This window comes from Odontesthes bonariensis, chromosome 10, assembly GCF_027942865.1.
Source record: "Odontesthes bonariensis isolate fOdoBon6 chromosome 10, fOdoBon6.hap1, whole genome shotgun sequence".
NCBI classification, from domain to species: domain Eukaryota; kingdom Metazoa; phylum Chordata; class Actinopteri; order Atheriniformes; family Atherinopsidae; genus Odontesthes; species Odontesthes bonariensis.
Window position 1 is genome coordinate 22892063 of NC_134515.1, and position 21504 is coordinate 22913566.

General features: G+C 40.4%; 1 protein-coding gene across 1 annotated transcript in view; it reads left to right on the forward strand.

Annotated features, from left to right (window-relative positions):
- The first annotated feature begins 3848 nt into the window (after positions 1-3848).
- LOC142390310 (sterile alpha motif domain-containing protein 10-like) overlaps positions 3849-21504 on the forward strand; it is a 58816-nt gene continuing 41160 nt past the window's right edge. The window contains exon 1 of the mRNA XM_075475704.1: positions 3849-4070. Coding sequence (XP_075331819.1) covers positions 4058-4070 — 13 coding nt within the window. The 5' untranslated portion in view covers positions 3849-4057. The remainder of the gene's footprint in view (positions 4071-21504) is intronic.

The window sequence follows — 21504 nt, forward strand, 5'->3', positions numbered from 1 at the left end:
TTAAGAACAGGGAGAAGACTCTTCTTATGTTCTGTTAAATACAGCCTCTTTAAATCTTCTCTGTACATTTAGACGCACCAAAAGTTGAACCTTTTTTCCCCCTAAACTGATCCTTTCTTCACACTTTGCTCTGTTTGGAACCATTATTCCTCACTGCCAACTCAAGGACAGCCATTCATCAAGACACAAGCTTTTGCAAGGCTGATGCCGAACCCTAGTATCAATAGCTTCTCTGTGTCTCCAAAGGAAGTGCTATCCTTCCCCTTTTCTCTTTCAAGAGAGCTTTGACATAAGCCCAAGCTTTTCCAACATGTTACCAGCCCCACTCAGGCTGTGTGCAGCATAAACCTGCTGTTTCTGATAGTTCACAGGTTTCCTAAAGAATAAAGCTGCTTAAGTATCTAAGTGTGGTATAAACAGTATAAAACTGCAAAGAGCACAAAGTGGATAGGCCATGTGAGGTGTTACAATTCTGTCAGTAAAGGTTTAATCATCAACGCTTCTGTGAGTCTCCATCTTTTCATTGACACTCGGATGCCAGGTAAAATATAAAAACTCTTGACAGAAACTTGACTACAGGAAAAGAATGAATATTTTCAATGTAATGAATGAGTGTAAACAACAACGTTGTCCGTACCTCTTATCTACGCTGACACAAAACTGTACGAATATTTCTTCCACAGGAGTTGCTCATTTGGTCCTTGAATCACAGCACTACTGTGACCTAAAATTCTTTGAGCTGCTGCTTGGCAAGTCTTACCCACTCTATCTCTGCAGGTCCCACTCCATTCATTTTTTAACACACTGACCACCCTCTAAATTAAATATTCAGGCTTTCACTGCTCAGTTTTTTTTTTTACATGACAAAACGTCTTTACGGGCACCCGGAAGCACATCTTCTAAATTAAACTCTGCCAGTTAGAGTTCGAGTGAGTGCATGCAAATGTGTATGTGTCTCTACGTGTGCATTTGTGACATTATATGAATGTGTGTTTGTGAGTGTGTGGCTCTTTCACTCCGAATCAGCATGCACACTGGTGAAGTCCTGATGGAGCAGCCAGTCTTTTGTTCCTAGTTATCCATCCTTTGATGATCCAATTTTTTGGGCTTATGGGAGGGCACTCATCTTCTTACAAGCAGTCTGTCAGGAACTCTTCAATGTTCCACGAAAAAAATCACCATTCCAGAGCATTCTGCAAATGAGGGGCCGCATAATCAATTAGTTGTCTTCACTGCGAGACTTTATCGACAAAGGCACGTCAGCAGCTTCCTCACATGTTCTCTGCTTTGATGTGCAGCCTGGCTTTTTGACAGGCAAATAGTAATTGTTGGGAGATTCTATCTATTTTCTGCTAGTGGTTTTCCTTCAAGAGTCTGACTTAAAAAAGTAATTGCGTTTGCATAGATCCACTCAATGTTTCTCAGTCAATTGTTTATACCCGAAAGAGATCATTTTATTCATCTTGGATAATGATATTCTGCTGGCTAACAGGTGCTTTGTGACTTTTATTGTCCAAGAGGGAGCAATATAGCCTGACAGAAATAGCAGATTTATCTCAGGGTGTGTTTTAGATTTGATATTTCTGGCACTGTCAGTGTAACAAATTGTTAGGGTAGAAGCAAGGGGATTTTTGACATGATAATAATAAACGATAACTTACATGTATAAAAAGGGATTATGTGATTTTCTATAATGTGACAAAGCTATGGTTAAGATTTGGTTTCGGCAGAAAAGCAACGTGGTTAAAATTGGGTAAGATCTTTGGGTCAAAGCAATTTTTTTGGCTTGGACCCACCACCTCTGTTCCACCACCTCTCAGTGTCAGTATAGGCTAAAGCACCTGGAGGATAGAGCTAAAGCATAAATGGACTTTTGTCATCATGGTTACTACAATAAAAGAAAAAAGAAAATGTGGCGATGTCTGGATAAACAACTGGATAAAAGAATGAGAAATGTTGTTTGAAAAAAATCACAAAAAAGATGACATCCTGAATCGCATTTCTTATGCATGCAAACAGGACTTTTGCCAGAGCTCTTCCAAGTTCACATAACTTCCTCCAAAGTCTAACTTTAAAACTATTCACTGTCAGCAGCCTTTTCACCATGTTAATTCATTCAGTTTTGTCATTTCATTTGAGATATCATTAAGCTGTGGCTTTCACTCTGCTGCACCTCATTCTTCTGCACTATATACTGCAGCTCTTAATAAAGAGAGAAACATAAAAAACATGTGTAACCCCTAACCCCGTATCATTTTCCATCCTCACTGTATTTTTTATGTATTTGTTGTGTAAAAGTAACATATATTTTAGCTCCTATTCTAACTCTGTATTCTTGACTCCTAACCCTAACCCCTGGCAACCGATAGCACAGTAGACAAGTAAATGAACGAAGTGAATGTATAATGTTGTATAAGATGGAAATCCAACTAGGGTCTCTTTCATGGTCATAGGCAGAGTAACTCATCTGTCCTCTGACTCATTCCATCCCTTCATAAGTATTTGTGGCCAAATCAGTTGTATTGAACATCTACATTGTCACGTAGACTGGTGCCACCACCAGTTAAACATGTTGGTGTTGTTTCACTGTCTGTGTCAGGGATCACACGGAAGATAGACAGAGGCATGTATCATTTTCAAATGAGCCCAAAGGGTGGGGAAGATTTTATGAACATGACATCACACACGACTCTTAGTTGAAAAACTATTTCAGCCCCAGCAGGTTTGATTCGGACCATTCTGTTTCGTCTAGTTCAACTGTTCCTTGTTTTACTCAAAAACTCCATCGTTTGAGAGTTTGGAAGTTTTTAGATCAAGGATGTAAAGCCTCATTCAGCATTCATACAAATGAATATCAGAAGCCATCTAAGTGCACACAGAAAGCTGCTGATGTGATGGGGTTACCTACCAGCTGACATTCTTACTTGCTTCTGTTTTGCTTGTTTGCATGGGCAAAGTATGTGGCGGCGCAAGGACTTGTGTCATACAAACTGCTAACTTATATCAAATGGTCAAAAGTGTGTTTGTTTTGTAAAGGGACAACACGGATGAGATATGAGAGATTCTCGTGGTGACTTTCTGTGTTGACTTTCAGTTAAACTCAAACACAATAGTGTGGATTTAGGCTGAGTTGAAGATTTATGTAAAAAACTTGGAGGTTTGCTGTCTTTGCTTTGCATTAAAGGTGCTTGTAGGTCAGGCCACATTTCCCAGCGTGCAAAAGACAATGTTGTACCAAGACCAAAAACAATGAGAACAGATAGATGATTCCCCCTTGTTCAGAAAAAAACCTAAAGTCGTCTCATTTACATGAAATTTTTTGATTTTGTTTTTTAAAATTGTGACAATAAGAGAGGTCAAATAAATGAGTAAATACATAAAACATGGATTTGAGATCCTATTTATGAAGCTGGGTTTTTTCTTCTTCTGTGTGTTTTGGTTTCGTCTCTGCCTCACCACAGTTTCAGCTCTCAGTTATTCTTTTAGTAATCAATACATCTGAGACTCTAATTCAATCCTTTCTGTGTAGGGAAACTTTAAAGTGACATTATGAATGTAATGTTACATGTCACCCATAATTAAAAGGGCATGTTTCTGCAAAATGTGGTCATTTTGTGTAATTAGCCTCTGTTGTGATCTATGGATTGCTATTTTTAATGAAATGATGCGCGCGCTTAGTTCCGTCGCAGAGAGACAGAGAGCAGAATCTCGTGTATATCCAATGGCAGCTGCTGGCTGGGCGTGATGACCTTTTGTCTCCCGGCGGTCAGGTATGGAGATGGGGGCGGAGACACCGAGGGAGCAGCTTCGTATCGGACTGGTCCCGACGTCCCGGACAACAAATGGCCGGGAGCCGGCAGAGAGGAAGTCTGTGAGCTGTCCATCTTTTCTCTCAGAGCGACTACAGCAAGAGCTGTGTACATGCTCACATAGCGGGCTGGAAGTGGGGAAGAGGCGCTCTTTATCCTCACTCTCAGTAACCTGTATTTTCATCCTTCTGGCAAGAGAATGAGAGAGTCCTGTTGACACCACGGAGAGAAACACGCTGAGACCGACTATGGCTGTGGACGGTAAGAGCGCTCAGTGTTCCTTTCGCTTAAGCATCTCAGCCCTATAGTGTTTTCACGTGGACTTTATACGGATTTAAACAGTGTGTAGAATTTTACATTTTTTATTTATTTATTTTGGTTAAGAAAATAAATCTCACATCAGTTCTCAGAGCATGGACAACATATTCATACAATATTTTCGAGGATGTGAGTTAAGTATTGTAAAACGTCTAGTTTTAGTGGAAGTTGCCTGCCGGATCGCTCTTATAGTTACATTGAGAAATCACCAAGTTACTTATATCTTATAGGGTGACGGGATATCTGTCAAAATCAATGTGGATACTCTTTTGGCCGGATTAACTTGAATAAATCCAGTCTTAATCTTGTGAATGACACATAAGGCAATGTGGGGCTGAAAATCAACGTGTTTTCTTTTTCTTTTGAAAAATTGGAATTGGGAATTTTGTTTTGATAGAAAGATAACACGATACTGTATTCTGGAAGTTCAGTCTTTTTTTGTTGTTGTTGTTGGTCTCTGTTAGATTAAGGTTTATAAATTGTCTCCTGTGCTCATGTGCAATAATATCAACCGGTTTTCAGCTCACAAATGTAAGAATGATGAAGCCTTCTCTGCCCTTCCCTTTAATATGCTTTTGGTTTTGTTTAAAGATAAGAAGAATATATTATTTTATGTCTGTGCCAGATAAACACTTTGTATTCACAAACTGTATGCATAAAAGGAAAAAAACTTAATAAAAAGACAGTGATTAAAAAGATAAGAATGAAAAAAAAATGCACATACACTCACCGCTTGCACAAAACTGAGCCGGAATAATGCTGCTTTGTTAGTTAAGAAAACAAGCCACCACCATCTTATTGACTAGTAAAACACACAAAACAATTATTTTTTTCTCATTTGAGTGAAAAAATCATTATTTTAAATCGTCGATTTTTATGGAATTCATAGAGTACACAGTGTTGCCAGCAAAGGTCAGAAGAAAGTGATGTAAAGGAAATACATCAGCTTCAAAAAAGAAAAGGGATTTTAAGTAGTTAGAGATCAATCAACTACAGAAAGCCCCCCTCTTCTTCAAAAACATGTACGGAATAAATCAGGCATGTTGAGGGCAATTTTTATTTGATCTTTTTATTTGTTTTGCAGCTTCAGCTTGAAACTCATTCACTGGAGAGCCACACATGCACACACACTCGCTGTCCTCCCCTGTAGCTTAAGGGGACAAAAGCAATTAGACACTTATATACTGTGCATTAAACCCTCTTTGGTGCTTTGGAATTGTTTGCACCGCCGCTGTTGTTGTCATGCCCCTTTCTCTGTCCTACACAAGGCTGATTGGTTTTTGCTCCAGGCTAACTAAATTAAATGAAGCCTAATCAGAGCCTCTTTCTGCTCAAGGGCAATAATGTATGTTGGAGCATCACTGTAGTGCCAAGTGTGTTTCCTAACTGTCCTCTGTCGTCTGGGTCAGGTTAGCTCTTCATCTTGCATGACTGCAGGTAAGAGGCTCAATCGGATGAATGTATAGGTATAGAGAGACATTGGACTATGTATAATTAATCCACGGCTTACTTAAGTAGCATTGATTTATTGAGAGCCCCGACACTGCCGTGACACTTAAACTTTAAAAGACTGTCGCACTCATGAGTCTTGATTTACATAACCTGTGACACTAAGAGACATTTAAGATGTTTGAGCGCAGACGCTAAATCTGATCATTATCATCCTGTCTCTCTCTGGAGGCCTAAGTACATTAAAGACAAAAACAATATATTATTTTCAAAGGTTTTCAAGCTGCCACATTCGAATTAAAAAGGGGCGTCTGGTACTGCTTTGTCTAAAAATGTATGTTGTTGATGTTGCTATTTTTTTTTTTTTTTTGTGCTTTTTTTCTTCTGAATTAAATGTGTGAAACCTGAACTTGAGAATTTTTAGAACAGGTTCAGAAATATCAATGTTACATGAGGCTGTTCTTCATAATTTATCATTTGGATTTAAATATCACTCTGGCCTGCGGATAAAGATAAGGACATTTTATGTATTTTGGAAAAAGTCTCTTATCCCTGGCTGGTTTCACAGAAGTATAGAAGAATTATCACAATCATTTGTTACATGATGGAAGCACTTAGTGTATTAAATTTACTGACGGGTACTACGGAAAACAACAAGTCTGTTATCCATTTTGTATGTTGTTTCAAAAAGTCCGGATCATTTTATATGTGTGTAACAGGGGGATACCTCTGTGAAAGGGGTTGGAGAAATATTGGCTCTTTTCAGACATGTATCGTGCTACAAAAAAAAAAAAAAAAAAGAAGATGCTGCTGTATCTCGTCTTTGTTCATTCACCCCAACCAAATAAATGCAGTGCCATGCCAGTGTGTGCTTTCAAATAGGATGCTGCCGTTTGAGAATCAGCTGAGTGATGCGCCAACTGTGCTGGCATTTAAAACCCCTTGTTCTGCCATGCCAGCTCTTCCTCAAACACGCACACCTCGATCCGGCTTCGACCCCTGACCCCGTTCTGCCTCTGAACTTTACAAACATAAGGCAATTCACAACAATGGCACAACACTCCAGCTTTGATCAAGCAGTGTGAAAGCGTATCCAGATCAGAAATCTCGTTTCAATGTTTTCAGTTCACATCTAGCTGCGCAAACTAAATTTTCTAACCATGTCCAGGTATTTTATTTTTTTTAAGAGCTCAAATCTAACCAAGTAGCATTTTTTCCTAAATCTAACAAAACAGTGGAAAATAACTTCAGCAACAGGAGCCTTAAAACACACAAAATAATGGTGGAATATTTTTGAAAGAGAAAAACTGATTAAGGTCAAGCTGAAAGGCACAAGCAGCTACTGAGAACCTACAACTATTTACCTTCAGACACTAATTTGTGACCTGTGACTGCTATAGGTGTGGCACGTACAGTACAATATCAGCAATGATTGATAATTTTTGGATCGGTTTCCATTTTTCCTTCGTTTGCAATGTTATTGTTTGTCAGCCTGTCAACTACAGACCTGTACCTCTATCAGTTACAAGGTGTGGTCTGTATGGAGAAGGTATAATAAAAAAATGTTATTCAAATTACTGAGAGGATAATTTTTTCTTATTTGTCTTGCTGCCTGCAGCACAGCAGCACACGCTACATAATTATGTTCTCTTCCATGTTTGGCAATTCCAAGTGGATACATTTCATCAGACGTTTGCTGAAATTGCTCAGGACATCTGGCGGTATTGTCACATCTTTGATAAGCAGCTACACAAATGATGCAGCAGGACCGTTGTGCCGTCCAGCACGCATCGCCTAACAACAGGGATTTTTGTCAAGAGGAGAGAGCTGCACAGTTTATCCTCTGTTAACGTTAGGGATACTCACAGGGGCAACCCAGTGTGTGTGTGTGTGTACTCCAAGAGGCAGGGCTTGCTACGCTCAGCAGGATATCCTAAGATTTTGGGCCGATGGAGAAAATTGCAGGGTGGCTTCCATCCATCCGTTTACTGCCAGAGATATGAACACACATGCGTGAACATATCGCAAAAAAGGAAACGAACCGTGCTCACCACCAACCTGACAGGCCCACATGGAGAAAATCACACAGCAGGATCTGCATCTAAACACAACCCACTTGTTTATCTCAACCCCCATGGCTTTGGGCATGTTGATATACAGTCCACTGTGGGAGGGTGTCTATTTATTGCTTTCGTGACGGACATGCTCGTGGGATGAGGGCTCATAGATAAAAAGTTGTGTATACTTTGGATCTTTCTTAGTGACTGAATGTTTCTAAGTAAAGTGGAACTGTAATTTTCTTACCAAAAGAACTGACTAAATTCACTATTATACCTGCGCTCTGTCAAAGGAGAGACCTGACCATATTTAACCCCTGCAGCACATAAACACACTCTTTCTTGGGATCAGGTCCTGCCGTATTGCAGTTGTAAAATGATTTCCCCTTCGCAGGGGGGCCCTCCTGCTATACCACAATATTCCAGTCTTTATATATGAAAGTGAGTGTGTTTATGTTGGTGTGTGAACATTGAAAGGAAGCAGAAGGGGTGCCAGTATCCCAGTGGGAGGGAAGTATGGGGGAGGAGGAGTGTTTGCTTGAAACAGACAAACACACTCTTTGTTGTTTTCCTGGCGTGTGTGACATCATCTGCTCAGGACAGCGTCCATTTGGTGCATTTGGTGTTGGAGCCAAATGTGTTTTGGGTTTGCGTAGTTAAGTGATATGGCAACAGTGTCTTAACCCTCTCTGTTACAGTGCCACAGTGGGGTTATACAGAGATTTTATATGTGAATGCATGTCAGGCATGCAAGCTGCTAATCTCTTTACCCCTGTCCATTATCATCTCCTGCCTCCTCACAGCGGGAGTGTGTCAGTATAGTGCAAGGAGAATCCTTTTGAACACACCCACACGCAAATAAACACTCCCATCATCAAGTCCCTGATCCGCCATTGCCCGACTGCTGCACCTGAACCAAGCCTGTGGATTTTAGACTCTCAGAGAATTAGATAAAGACAAAGTGGACAGAGAGGGATGTGATTGTATTGATTTGAATGGTAACTGGAATTGTCCAAATGCTTCCACAAAAGCCTGAAAAACTAAACCGGCCTAAGAGCTTTTGATCAGTTTTGTAATGATTTCTTTCAGGTTTGATTGTAATGTACATACCAAAGTAAGTCCTAAAGTGTGTGGATGATGACAGGCTTCTGAGATGATCAACTTTTAAACAAGTCCAAAACACTTTTGGGGTCAAGTGAGGGTCCCTGAATTGTTGAGAACCACCTTTCATTGCACGGTAAAGCTGTATGAGTTGGTTTACACAGATTAAAGTTGACCCAGTAGAGAAGTTTATATACTGATGAATGTTTCACTGGACAATATTTGGACATTTACAAATAGTTTTTCTAAAAAATGCTGGATTGTGTGACTGCTTGAGATGTTCTCATCTCATCAAATCATCCTATGGTGAGATTAAGGTTGGTAATAAAGCCCGTCAAAGCCAAGGAGTCATGTAGGAACTCAAGTGTAAAACTCTATTTGAACTGGCTAAAAAGAGGAAAAACAAGCAGCAAAACACCCACAAGCATCTGGTTTTGTTAACAAGTTTAAGCAGCAAGTTCACGCTTGGGTCAAACAATTAGTAGTCAAGAGTGTTTATCACAGGCACGGTGCTACTACCAATAAAGCTTTACATTACATTAATTAGTTTAGCAGAAGATTTTAACCCAACATTTTTCCCAAGCAACTTGCAAGTGGCATACGCACCGATGAGCAGGTTGGGGGCCACATGGAGTTCAATGCCTTGCCCAAGAACACATGGGCATATAGACTGGAGAAGGTGGGGTTTGAACCACTCGGCATGGTTACATGCACGTTTAGTCAAGCTGTGGTTGTACCTCAACTTGGCCATTTAATTGGACCCCCATCCTTGTCCCAGTATACATGCACACTGTAGCAGAATCTTGTCATTAACAAACGTATCTGATGCTGCAGTGCTGTGGATTGTGTAAGAAAACATTCAAGATAAGTCTGCCACCTGTAACTGTCTCTGTGAGAGATCGACGTACATGTAAGTACAACTAATTCACTGCACATATGTTGCCTATAAGTTACTGAAATGGTGATCTTGTCAGATGATACTGCAGTTATAAAATGAGGATTTTCTTACAACATAACAACAGTCTAGAAATGCTTTAAGTGACCCCGAGTCGACACAAAGTCTTAATGGGCTGATTTTCAGTCTCAAATTCTGACAAAAGAAATAGAAAATGATGTAAATGAAAGCAAATATGGGAATTTGTCTAAATTATTACACAGTTGTGCTTCACTAAAGGATCTAAAAAAGATTTCACTCTGCAGCTTGTGTAAAGTGCTTAGGGCCACTCAAGTCTATTAAAGCGTATACGGTACATGCAAGAGTGATTCATCCACCGACCGCATTATCTGAGTGTGTTAGTCCTGTTATGAGAAGCTTGATTTTGTAGGCTTTATGTTGGACTAACATGTTTACATCCATTTTAAAGTCTGATTTTGGCTGAACAAAGACAATTATTAATTTATTCTAGTATCTTGTATGCATGTTTATTGATTAACTAATCCACAGTTTGATTGTCCAGAAAAACTGCGGACCATGGATTGGTGGATGCAGGGTACGAAGTTCCTGAAAAAACTTTGCACTTCATGGCTTGATTGAAATCTCTCTCGAAAAGATATAATTGCCCTGAGCCCACCATAGATCGCCAAAAGAGTAAGCTTCTGATCACTATTTTTCCCCATTAAGTTCCGATGTGTGGCTTAGTGCGGGGGGAGGAGGGTCTCCGTCGACAGAGAGTGGTGTTGATTTTAGGGGCCATGCTGCCTCTGCTGCCTCTTCCATTTTGGCATCTCTGCCTCCTTCTTCTGTCCATTTTTTTTTTAAATTTTATTCAATGTCAGCCACCGGTGAGTGACAGAAGCTCCAACTGGCACGTAAGTCTCACAATATAGTTCGTCTCTTAAGTAATATCAAATTTCCCAGGCCGGCGGCTGGGTCACAAATCACAACAGCCTGTGATTGGGTGAATGTCCGTTCAGTTTGACCAATGCCTTTTCGTGCAGCGTAAAGGCTCTAGCATGGTTGCCGCATCTGCTAGCGCGAGCGGTGTTGATGACGTCACGATTTCGTGCCCGCAATATATAGTGGCGCAATTCGATGCGCCAGTCGTTGCAATTTTCTCTGTCACAGAGGTGGCGCTGCTACGTGAAGGTTACCGCTACTCTACAACGACGAAAGTGGAGAAGAAAACAATGAAGAGCAGGAAGACTGTCATTAATGATACTGCTGCAGTATTCGGATAATTTTAATTTTTTAATTCAGTTAAGAGGTGAATGTCTGAAGCTCCCGGCATCACCACTTTTTGAGTCTCTGCCCTCTTCTTTGCCTTCACGTATCTGTCCCGTAGCTTCTTCCACACATTCTTACAGAACTCTCCCTCTTTCCCCAAAGTTCTGCCAATCTCAATCTCAATCTCAAAGTTTTGGGAGTTTACGTTGGTCCCTGTGCTGTTTCACTGCAGTTTCGTACAGGTGCTGTAAAAACGCACCTCCTGACTGCCTGGTCTCACATTGGTCCATCCGGTTTGTCATTCTCGGCGCAGCCAAGTTACAAAAATCGACTGGTGCATGACAACGCGATGCGCCGTCTTTTCAAGGCAAGTGCCAGGCCTGAAACGTCATTTTGACGTCACGGTCCGCCACTGCCGTGACAGACGCGTCAACTGTAAATCCAGCTTATAGGAGCTGAGGTGCGCTCCATGTATGTTGGTGCACTACGAGGGTGGGCAAACGGGTTTACCTTTGGAAAATGTGGGGGGGATGAAATCATCTTGCTGTAAAAGTGGGGGTGTCGAAACACCCCCATCCCCCACGGGTGCGACGCCCATGGGTGGATGGCAGCTAGTAATCTTGGGCCGCTTTACTGAGTCAGCGAGGGCTGGTCTCCTCTGTCTGCAACTTCTAACACTCTTTGTTATTTCAACTATAGATTTTATCTGAATGCATTCTGGCAACACTTGTACATTGTTTTGTTAGTGTAGAATTTGAGGGGACTGAAGTAAAGATTAAAACAAAGTACCTTTTTTAATGTCTCTCTGGCCTCTAAGCTGCCTTTAGCTTTCTGTTCTACAATGCTTTTTTCTTTTTGACATTGAATGTGACACACCACGAAAAAAAAAAAAGAAAGACAAAATCATCAACAAGGCATGGGGAGATTTCATATACCCACTATTGGTCTACATACTGTGTGATTGGTGTACATTGGTAAAAGAGGACAAGATCACTTCAAGATAAACCAGCAGTGGATTAGCAGGAGTCGGGTGAAGTGAATTTTGGATTATGTCATAAGGTGTCACACCTCAACTCTCTCATTCAGTCCACCTTGTGCCCTCACTGATGCTTCCCTTTACCATCTCTATAATACTTCCCTAAATGACAAGCCATCACCTGTCTGATCTACTGTCCTTATCCTGGGTCGGACTTTTCTTGCTCTTTCCACTTCTCACTCCCCCCTTTTCCTGACTGGGAGTGTGCAAAGGCCCATATCCAATTTCTTTCCTTTAATTAGCACTTTACACACAGATAGATGGCTGAAGGGAGAGGAACTGAAAGGGTGTTTAACTTTTCTAATTGGGTAGAATTTTATACAGGGGTTGTATCATGTATCACATTGTTGTTACTTAAGGCCTCTGTAATGCTTCTCCGTCACTATCCGTCAATCTGACTCCGTGGTCACTAAACCTTTCGAAGTTCTCCGTCGGGATGTCGGATACGCAAGGCAATTCACCTCTCGATCAGTAGGCGTCGCTACGTTAAACGACCTAATCTCGCGACGTCTATCGTGAAAGTCGTTGATTGATTGTTTACCTTCCGGCTCCGTTCCACTCCTCACAGTGAACGATGGCGACCGAGAGAGAAAGACTGTTGTTGGAGTTGGAGCTTATTGATATTGAAATGCAAATAATTTTGACCAAATGTTGACCGGCACACAGTAAACTCTTTAAAAAATGGCGGTGTTGTTGTTCTGTAAGGAAGGAGCTAAACCGGAAAAGGGATTCTGGAAATGATGTTGTTAGCCGACCAATCACAACCCTTGCGGTCTCCGCGAGTCTCCGTCGCCTCGACGGATAGATGGGAATTTTGGCCGATGCACGCAAGCAACGGAGAGCGTCTCCGTCTCTCCGTAGACGACCATAAATCAGGCTTTACTGACTTAAAATATACAGTCTCAATCACTGTCTCCTTCTCCCCTTTTCCTTCTCTCATGGATGCTTAATTGAATCAACATAGTTGTGTGTGTGTGTGTGGGGGGGGGGGTGTTATAAAAGGGAAGAAGCAATCACTGAATTTATTGTTTTGTCCGTTGTTGCTTTCAATCACCATCTGTCCTGAGAAAAACAAGATATGCCAAACGGGATGAGGCCATGCTTGTGTCCTCCGTCTCATCCTTGACCAGATGTCTTTCAGCCTGCAGTTTCAAGGAGAGCCGTCAAGCTCTTCCCCCACTCACTATCCTTCCCATTAGAGCCTTCTAAACAAACAGCCTAATTAAGTGTGGCCTTGTGTGATAGGGTAAGCTTGGAGCTTTTCACTCTTTGTTAATAGGTTGGCCAGCTCCTCCTATTGCTGGGGGGGTCAGTGAACCCTGTGGTGCAGATTGTCCATTAAACCAAACCAAAACCACGAGTCATGTTCATTCATTGGAAAAGCAATTATATTCCCGAAAGCAATCTAGTATTGTGATCTGTGGCAGATTTCATCTGCATGTGAGATTAAGGCCCCATTCACACGTAGCCGGGTATCTGCTAAAACGAATATATTTTTCTACGTTTGGACCTGTCATCCACATGAAAACGCATAAAAACGCATCGTAAACGAATGTTTTTAAAAACTCCGGGCAAAGTGAGGATTTTTGAAAACTCCGTTTATGCATTTACGTGTAGACAGAGATAACCGGAGTTTTGCATTTTCGAACGTCACAATATGCGCCAAAACAACAACAAATCTGCTTTAAAGTCTAAAGTGCGACCTTTGTTTACTGAAGAAGCATGGATGTCTTGAGAACTGTGGTGGTTATTATTGTGCAGGCGCTGTTTACAGCCTTGATTTTACACGCCCAAGTCGTACTCCTCACTCCTGTCGCTGTCGGAATTATTACGTCCTCATATCGAGGGGCAGTCATGCGATCACCTGTCAGTGTGCTCAAAAAAGTTGCGTGCACACTTTATTATTTAGCTGACAAGGGCAGATTGCGCAAAACAGCAAATGCATTTGGGTTGTCAAGACAGGTGAAAACGCAGATGTTCGGTTATGTGTGGAAGGTGTTTTTTTCGAAATCGAGGTAATGTGAATACAAATTATTTTAGAAATGGAGGGGGGGAAACATTCGGTTTTAAAAATACCCGGCTACGTGTGTACATAGCCTAAATGGGAGGTTATATGCATAAATCCTAGTATGTGTTTGTGGGACGTTGAAGGTATGTTTTAAGCTCATTAACTCATGGGTTTTTGTCTTCTCCTCTAACCAGAATCTTGGTTGTTTTCTTTCTCTCAGCCAGTATTTTCATACTTTTTAATCATTTGGTTTCCATCCGTCTCACTTTATGTTGAATCTATACTTCTTACTCCTTCCATCCATATTCCATTGCCCTTCTCTCTCCTTCCAACTTTATTCCTCAATGTGTATTAGTACAAAGTTACAGCTCTGGCAGAGTCCATGGCCTCCTCTGGCTGTCACAGTGCTGCTAGAATAGGCCCACAATTTACCATGTCAATGGGCAGCCAAGTGTCAGCGTGTCAGCTCTACAGCTGGAATGTCCAGGAAGTTGTTTAAATGCAGCTCAAGGCTCTGTGGTTTCCTTTAACCCCTAGAAGTAATGTTCTCCATATGTTATTGCATTTTTTCATACATTTTCAGCATCTGTTGAAGGACTGTATAATATTGAGAGGAAAAATGAATTACTTCATATCATTGTCATATGAAAATATAGGATTAGCTGTATCTGTTTGGAAATAATTTGGGTGATTTTACACCTGGGAGGAGCAGTAGCACAGTAAATAAGACAAAACTAATTTTTTTCTTTGAGTAGGGACACCATTCTTTCTTGGACCTTGAGATGACACTGTGGTATTGTACTGTTGGAATTTGCTTTGGAACCCGTTCAGGTCTGGCTTTGCACTCATTATTCAAAACTTGGTGGTGCCAAATTAAATAATCAAACAAATTATTCATGTTCAAAATTGCTTTACCAACACATCCAAGACACTGCAAAAAAGAAACAACTTTTGGGTTGATATAATTCTTTTGGAAGCAGAACTATTGTATTTGCATTACGCAGACGGTGTTTGCTGTTTTGATAGCAGATCTCACTTCTTCTGTTTACCTCTGAATTCAGTTCACATGTACATTGCAGTATTATTACCAAAATAATGCACTATGCAGCGCTAACATTTCTGAAGTGTAAATGATGATGACAAAACATGTCAACATTACAGAACACACAATGACAAAAGAGAACATTCAGCAAACCGTAACTAACTCAATGTCTTTTTGGTGCTTTCGTGGTCCACAACATTTTATTTTGTGCCCAGCTGAATAAAATGTAATTCCATTCAGTTTCAGAGCAAAGTCAACACAACACAACCGGCACACACGAGATACTGTAAATATTCGGCTTTGCCATTGGTTGATGTCATCCTATGCGATGATGAAACCAAGAAGGACAGTTAAAAAGTCAAAAAGCCTAATCTTAGTACAGTATGTTGGTGCTTCCTAAATTTGATTTAACCAAAAAAGAAAACGCAGAAAACAAACCTTGGACTCCTGTGTAAAAGTACTGCCTTTAAATCTTTTTCAGGGTTGTTTTCTTGCAGCCTTTATTATGAAACTAAAACATTTAGTGGAGTAGATGCTGTAAAAGTGGGGTTACAATATGCCCCTCTCTAAAAATGTAATTATTCCCAAACATCATCTCATGCTTGTAGTCTTTGTTTTTTGTTCTTAATGCTCATTTTCCCTGTGGTATCTCCAGAGATGCATTTAAAAACCTTCTCCCCACATGATACAGATCCCATAGTTCTTTGCATTTTCATTAAACACGTCTCACATGTTCACTTCACAAACTTTTCTTTTTCTTTTTCCTCCAATGTTGACCTCAGGGGAAGCTCTGGCTGATGTCAAAGCCATATAGTCAGAAAACCGCCTTACTCCATAGCAAGTTGAAAATTACATGCAGGTTTCTGTTTTTGTGTACATGTATTCTGGTTTCCTGTAGTTGGGTTACGAACTTACAAAATGCCACAGCCCAGAGGATGTCCCAGAGGCTGTAGAGACGAGCTCTGTTTTTTTTTAATCTAATATGTACATGTGCCCCTTCCTAACCTCCTATTAAATTATTCATTCTCAGAAAGAGATTGGTGCTGTGATGTCATAATCGGAGTCTTACACAACATTTGCAGAAAAAAAGATTTCAATCTGCTCCTGATTTCAAGACTAGCTCTTCATCCTGATCTTATCTGTGTGTAAGAAACTACAAGCTGTAAATCTCCTTTTGTTTCCTCTCTCTCATGTACATGTTTTTCTCTCTGACTTTTTTTTTATTATTGTTTTGGGTTTCCTTCTTTTGGGTCAAATGGTGATGGGACTGGCTATAAGTCACAGACTCTTTGTGAACAATATTGCTCTTTTATGCGTATGCACCCTTTTACCTGATTTTGTTGAATCCATTGAGGCATATGGCTGTTGTACCTCATCCATAGATTAGGGTGGGTTTGTCCAGAGAGAGTGTGCAGCTGGATGAGATTGACTGAGAGCTGTATGGTCACACGGACTGCAGGACTATGGGACAGAGTGACCGTGTATGCTAATGTAGTTTCTGACACTGCACAAGCGCTGGGAGCGTTGCGAGACATTTGCTGAACTTTACTGTCACTTTTGGGCACTAGCAGTCATCAGATTGTCAGTCTCCCTGAAAACATTTAGCTCCTTTCATTTCACCTAATGTGGTCTACACTGTAAACCCGGAATTTGTTTTCAATTAAACGTTTTAGTGTTCATTACTTATTCTATTATGTTTTGTAAAAATCTATGTAATTACTAAATCAAATTAGTTCTTTGGATTAGAAATGTGAAAATATACACTGCAATGATCATGTTAAGCAGAGATTACATATAAAGTTACGTTCTGTGGGGGAGGGGCGGAGCCTATTTGAAGTTCAACTGAGAGTCAAGACCCGTCCTGTGTGAGAGCGTGACCAGCTCGATTTTTGGAGAAAACTGAATTGTGTATTTAAAAATAAACTGTGGATGTTTTAAAGTAGTTTTAACGACACTAAGTAGACGGAAGAGTGTGTAAAGCAATTATTAAGATCGGTCTGGTTGCTAAACGTTTGCTGAAGGTTAGCTTAGGACTGCACCAGTCTTAATTCATTATTGCTGCAGTGAATTATTTGTGTTAATTGTTATTTGTTAATTTCAGTGTTTTCTGAAATAAAAGAACTTGAACAATTTAAATGTATTTTTTAATTTCTTCCTTCCCATACAAATTTCTTTTTAAACAATATATTGTGGCGTGCTTTGGGTGTGTTGCCGCATTGCATTATGGGTGCTCTCTGTTCCCCGTTTATGTGCTGTATTTAGTGCTGTGGTAGAGTTTGTATGTGTTTTATGTTTATGTTCTGTACGCAGTGACGGTGTAGTACAAGGTTTTTGTTCGTGTTGCATTTTAACTAAATCTGCACCATAACTGAAAGTGGTGAGACAGAAAGTTACACCCACTTGTTCGAATACATGTGGGTTGGTTGAAATTCACTATTGTTCCTGTGAATTGTCTGTCAAGATAAAAGTGCTTACTGCAGGAGGAGGTCTGGACTAAGCCTTTTCTTGCCTCCACCTCTACCAGTACTACAATGGTATATACAAACTTTAAATCAAAACAGTATAAGTCATTAATTAAAATTTGAAGACAATACATTACTTATATCAACAAATGATGTTAAGAAGTGCTTTTATATTTATTTATGTGCATTTGACCTAAAATGGTTGGCTAGACCTCAGAAAAGAGATAAGTTATGTGAACTAATGGTTTTGAGTAAAGGTTACTAATGTAAACTTGAATATGTCTAAGTTATCTATGCCAATACAACTTAAAAGGTTTAGTTTCATGTTTTGTAAAAACTTAAACGGGATAAGGCAACGGGTTTCCACGCGATTTTCTAGTAAACTCAACTAGTTCGGGTTAAGAGTGTAGTCATGTTATGATGCTTTTAAAGGACTTTGCGTCAGAAAAAGCTGTTGTTTTAAACCAGGAAAGACGGACGTGAAAGTGGAACCAAGAGGAAACTATTGTCTCGGGAGGTGGCCGGAGTTACAGGGTTGTCAGTCAGAGTTAGTGGGGGTGGGCTCTAAGCTGTCATTCCAGTGTTTCCGTCTCGCCCTATATATCAGGTCACTGGTGCACTGCAGGCTTTGGGACTTGTCAGGAGCAAACACAGACTTCTACACACAGCTCAAGCTGCACACGTATAGTACACACATACACATTTGCACTTTCGGGCTGAGTCACCAACTGTGGCACTAAGAAAGATTTTAAACAGAGGATACAATCAGACGGATACAAGTCTTGTAGAAGTTTGCAAGAAACTTTGTCTTAAATAGATAGAATAGATTTTCAAATTGAACCACAAGATATGATCTAGCTCTTCTGAGTTTTTCTTCTGAAACTGATAGAGGCTTCTGTGCTGCACAGTGACACAGTGATGTGCTCGAGGTGCACTAATTTGGCAGAAAGCGAAGCAATTAAGAGTGGGATTGTAAAACTCTTCTCTCTTGTCCCATCTCATCTAAAGTGAAAATGGTCCACAGCCAGCCAGTGCATTAGTATGGATAGATGTGATGGCACAGACATTGGCTTGTATGTGCACGTCTGTGAGATGGGGGAAAAAAAAAAAAAAGCAAGGAAAGGGGGACATATTCGTGCATGTGTTATTAATGCCCCATTTGTTAACATGATGCATCTGTGGGATAATTGGAGTGTGCTTTTGTGTGTATGTCAGTGTGTGTGTGTGTGTGTTGGGGATGTCTGAGTAACTGGGTTATATTAAGAGTATGGTTCACTGGAGTGGAAGGGAGCGGGAACTAGAGCTGGTTTGACACTGCAATATTTGAACAGAATTACTGAAACCGCTGCAGAAGTGCTAGTGAGAGTGTTAACAAGCAAGTATGGGTGTACACACACACAGAGGCTGGTTAATTGGGAGGGTCTTTGTGAGAAGCTGAAGGTGCTCTCTTTGAAACATCTTGCATCGTTACAAGTTGGGGAAGTACAACAGTTGGAAAATTATTCGTAGAGAGCTGATAGTGGTTGGAGACCTGACATTAAGAGAGCTAAATGAGGTACTTAACACAGTTTGCAACAAATGTTTTATTAAAAGAGATATAATGTAGTAGCTGTGGATGGTAGTTCAATAAGTCAGATTGTCAGTGTCTAGAGAATCAGGCTGAGAAGCAATCATTATTACGTATAATCTAAATTTAGTCAGCATGCTGATGCTTCTCAGTTTAGCAGTTCAAGAACATGGTTCAGTTGTAACAGAATGTGTTGGTGCCAAACTGGCCATTTTGCAGTTCAGATCTTTCTCATGGAGAACTATGAGAACTACTAAATAAGAAGACATCAAAGTTGGCTCTAAATCATCGAGCAGCTCAATCACAAAAAAATGGGAACGCAATTCTCTTTCAAAATGACAACAAATGGCCTCTTTAGTTCCCAAACACTTACAGATCTTTGCTCCAGATCTTTAAATTTGGCTATACTTACTTCATTTTATTGTGTCCCAATGTTTTTGGAAATGCCATTGTGACACTTGACACTTTTTTACCAAAAAGAGAAAGAAAACTAATGTGAATATTTCCAAACTGTAAGGCAAAGAAAATCATTTAAAAGTCAAAGTCAAATTTATTTGTATAGCACATTTCATGTACAAAACAATTCAAAGTGCTTTACATAAAATAAAAGCATTGCAGCGGGGAGTGTAAGAAGCATTAAAAATACATAAAAGAATATAAAGAGAAAAAAATAAAAGAATTCAAAAGAATTTAAAAACAAGCAACAGTCTAGATAAGTTCAAAGATGCCGCACAGATTTCATGCATAGAAAAGAAATGTTTTTAACCTGGATTTAAAAATGTCTACATTTGGTGAAAGTTTAATCTCCACTGGCAGTTTGTTCCACTTGTTTGCAGCATAACAGCTAAATGCTGCTTCTCCATGTTTAGTCTGAACTCTGGACTGGACCAGCTGACCTGAGTCCTTGGATCTAAGAGCTCTGCTGGGTTTATATTCTCTGAACATATCACAGATGTATTTTGGACCTAAACCGTTCTGGGATTTGTAAACCAGTACTTATTTAGAAATATGTACATCATGTTAAGATAAAGGAGTAAGAGGGAAGGAAAAAGAAAGGGTCCTTGGACATCCTTTGGCCTGGATATGAAGGTCATAATGACACTTTATGTGCAAGGATGTGTGTATTTGTATGTGTGCATAGTTGCAACAAAAAGCTTTGATTTTCTTCCCTTTTTCATTCTAAACTGCCCACTTTATAAGCGACTGTCTTCTCAGTTACCTGCAAGTGCAGCCCTGGGAAACCATGTGAGAGAGCAAGAACTTGTGTGTGTGTGTGTGGAGAATTAATTGGCATGTCCGTCTGACTGAAAGAACTGGGTGCGGTGGCGGAGTAGGAGTGGTTCTGATAACATGGCAATTAAGCTGGGAGAGACAGACCCCCAGTCAGCACAGCGGGGTGCAGAAACTTAGGCAGACAGGTGGGACTGCAGCGAGTGGATATGGGAGAATGGGCGAGTGCCCCAGGTGTGAGCTGATTTGTCTTGCTGCAAGACTGAAAACATCAAGCCCCAGAAGGGCTAGTATAGGACCGTGCACACACATCAGTCACATTCCCCCTGAAGACACCTGCCACAGACTCAATCCTGGTTTTGCGAGGTCATTTTCAAAGACAAGTTAATGTAAGGATCGAATGTCCAATGATTGTGTAAGTTCCAGCTCTAAATACAACTCTGATCATTCCCAGTCCCCATGGAATGAACTTTAAAATATGGACATAGCCTGTGGGTCTAATAGCAGAAGGCTGTGGCATTGTGTGAAAATGACACAGCAAAACACTTGAATTCAGTAAAATGTTCTCAAATTGATTTATATTCTTAATCCCAGGTTTTCAATATAGTGTGCTTTTTATTTCGTAAATAATTTTTTCATTCATTTTCTGTGGTGCTTTATGCCGTTCAGGCTCACAGTCGGCTGAAACCATGGTTAGCTGTCACACTTGGACAGCTCTTCAGTCCATCACGGGGCAAACACAGGAAACAAACAACCACGTATGCTGACACCTCCAGTCAACACATTTTGTGGAAAGAAGCAGGCAAAACTTATTCAGACACAGGGAAGCTCCACACAGAAAGACCCCCAGCCAAGATTCAAACTGGTAGCCTTGACGATGAAGGAGGAAATGTTTTGGGACCTTGCGGTTGAAAAAAATGTTACCACATGGGTGTGCGTTGTTTCCGCCCTTTCTTAGTCAGCTCCATATTTGCTCCTCACGTTCAGTTTAAAAAAACAAACCAAAAAAGAATGTGCCAAAGCCCAAATGCTTAACTTGCGGCTTCAAAACATCAGTGCACAGACCCCTCAATAAACAGAGCAGGGTCTCTGAGGGTACCTGGTATTATTCTTAGTGAGTTCAGACAGCAGACAGATGTGTTGTAGCATTTTAGAGAGAAAAAAAAGAAACATTATGTCACTTCTAACTTTGTCTGTGTGTGATCATTTTATATGTAAACATGACAAAAATGCAGCCCATTTGATGTCTTCTGGGCAGCTT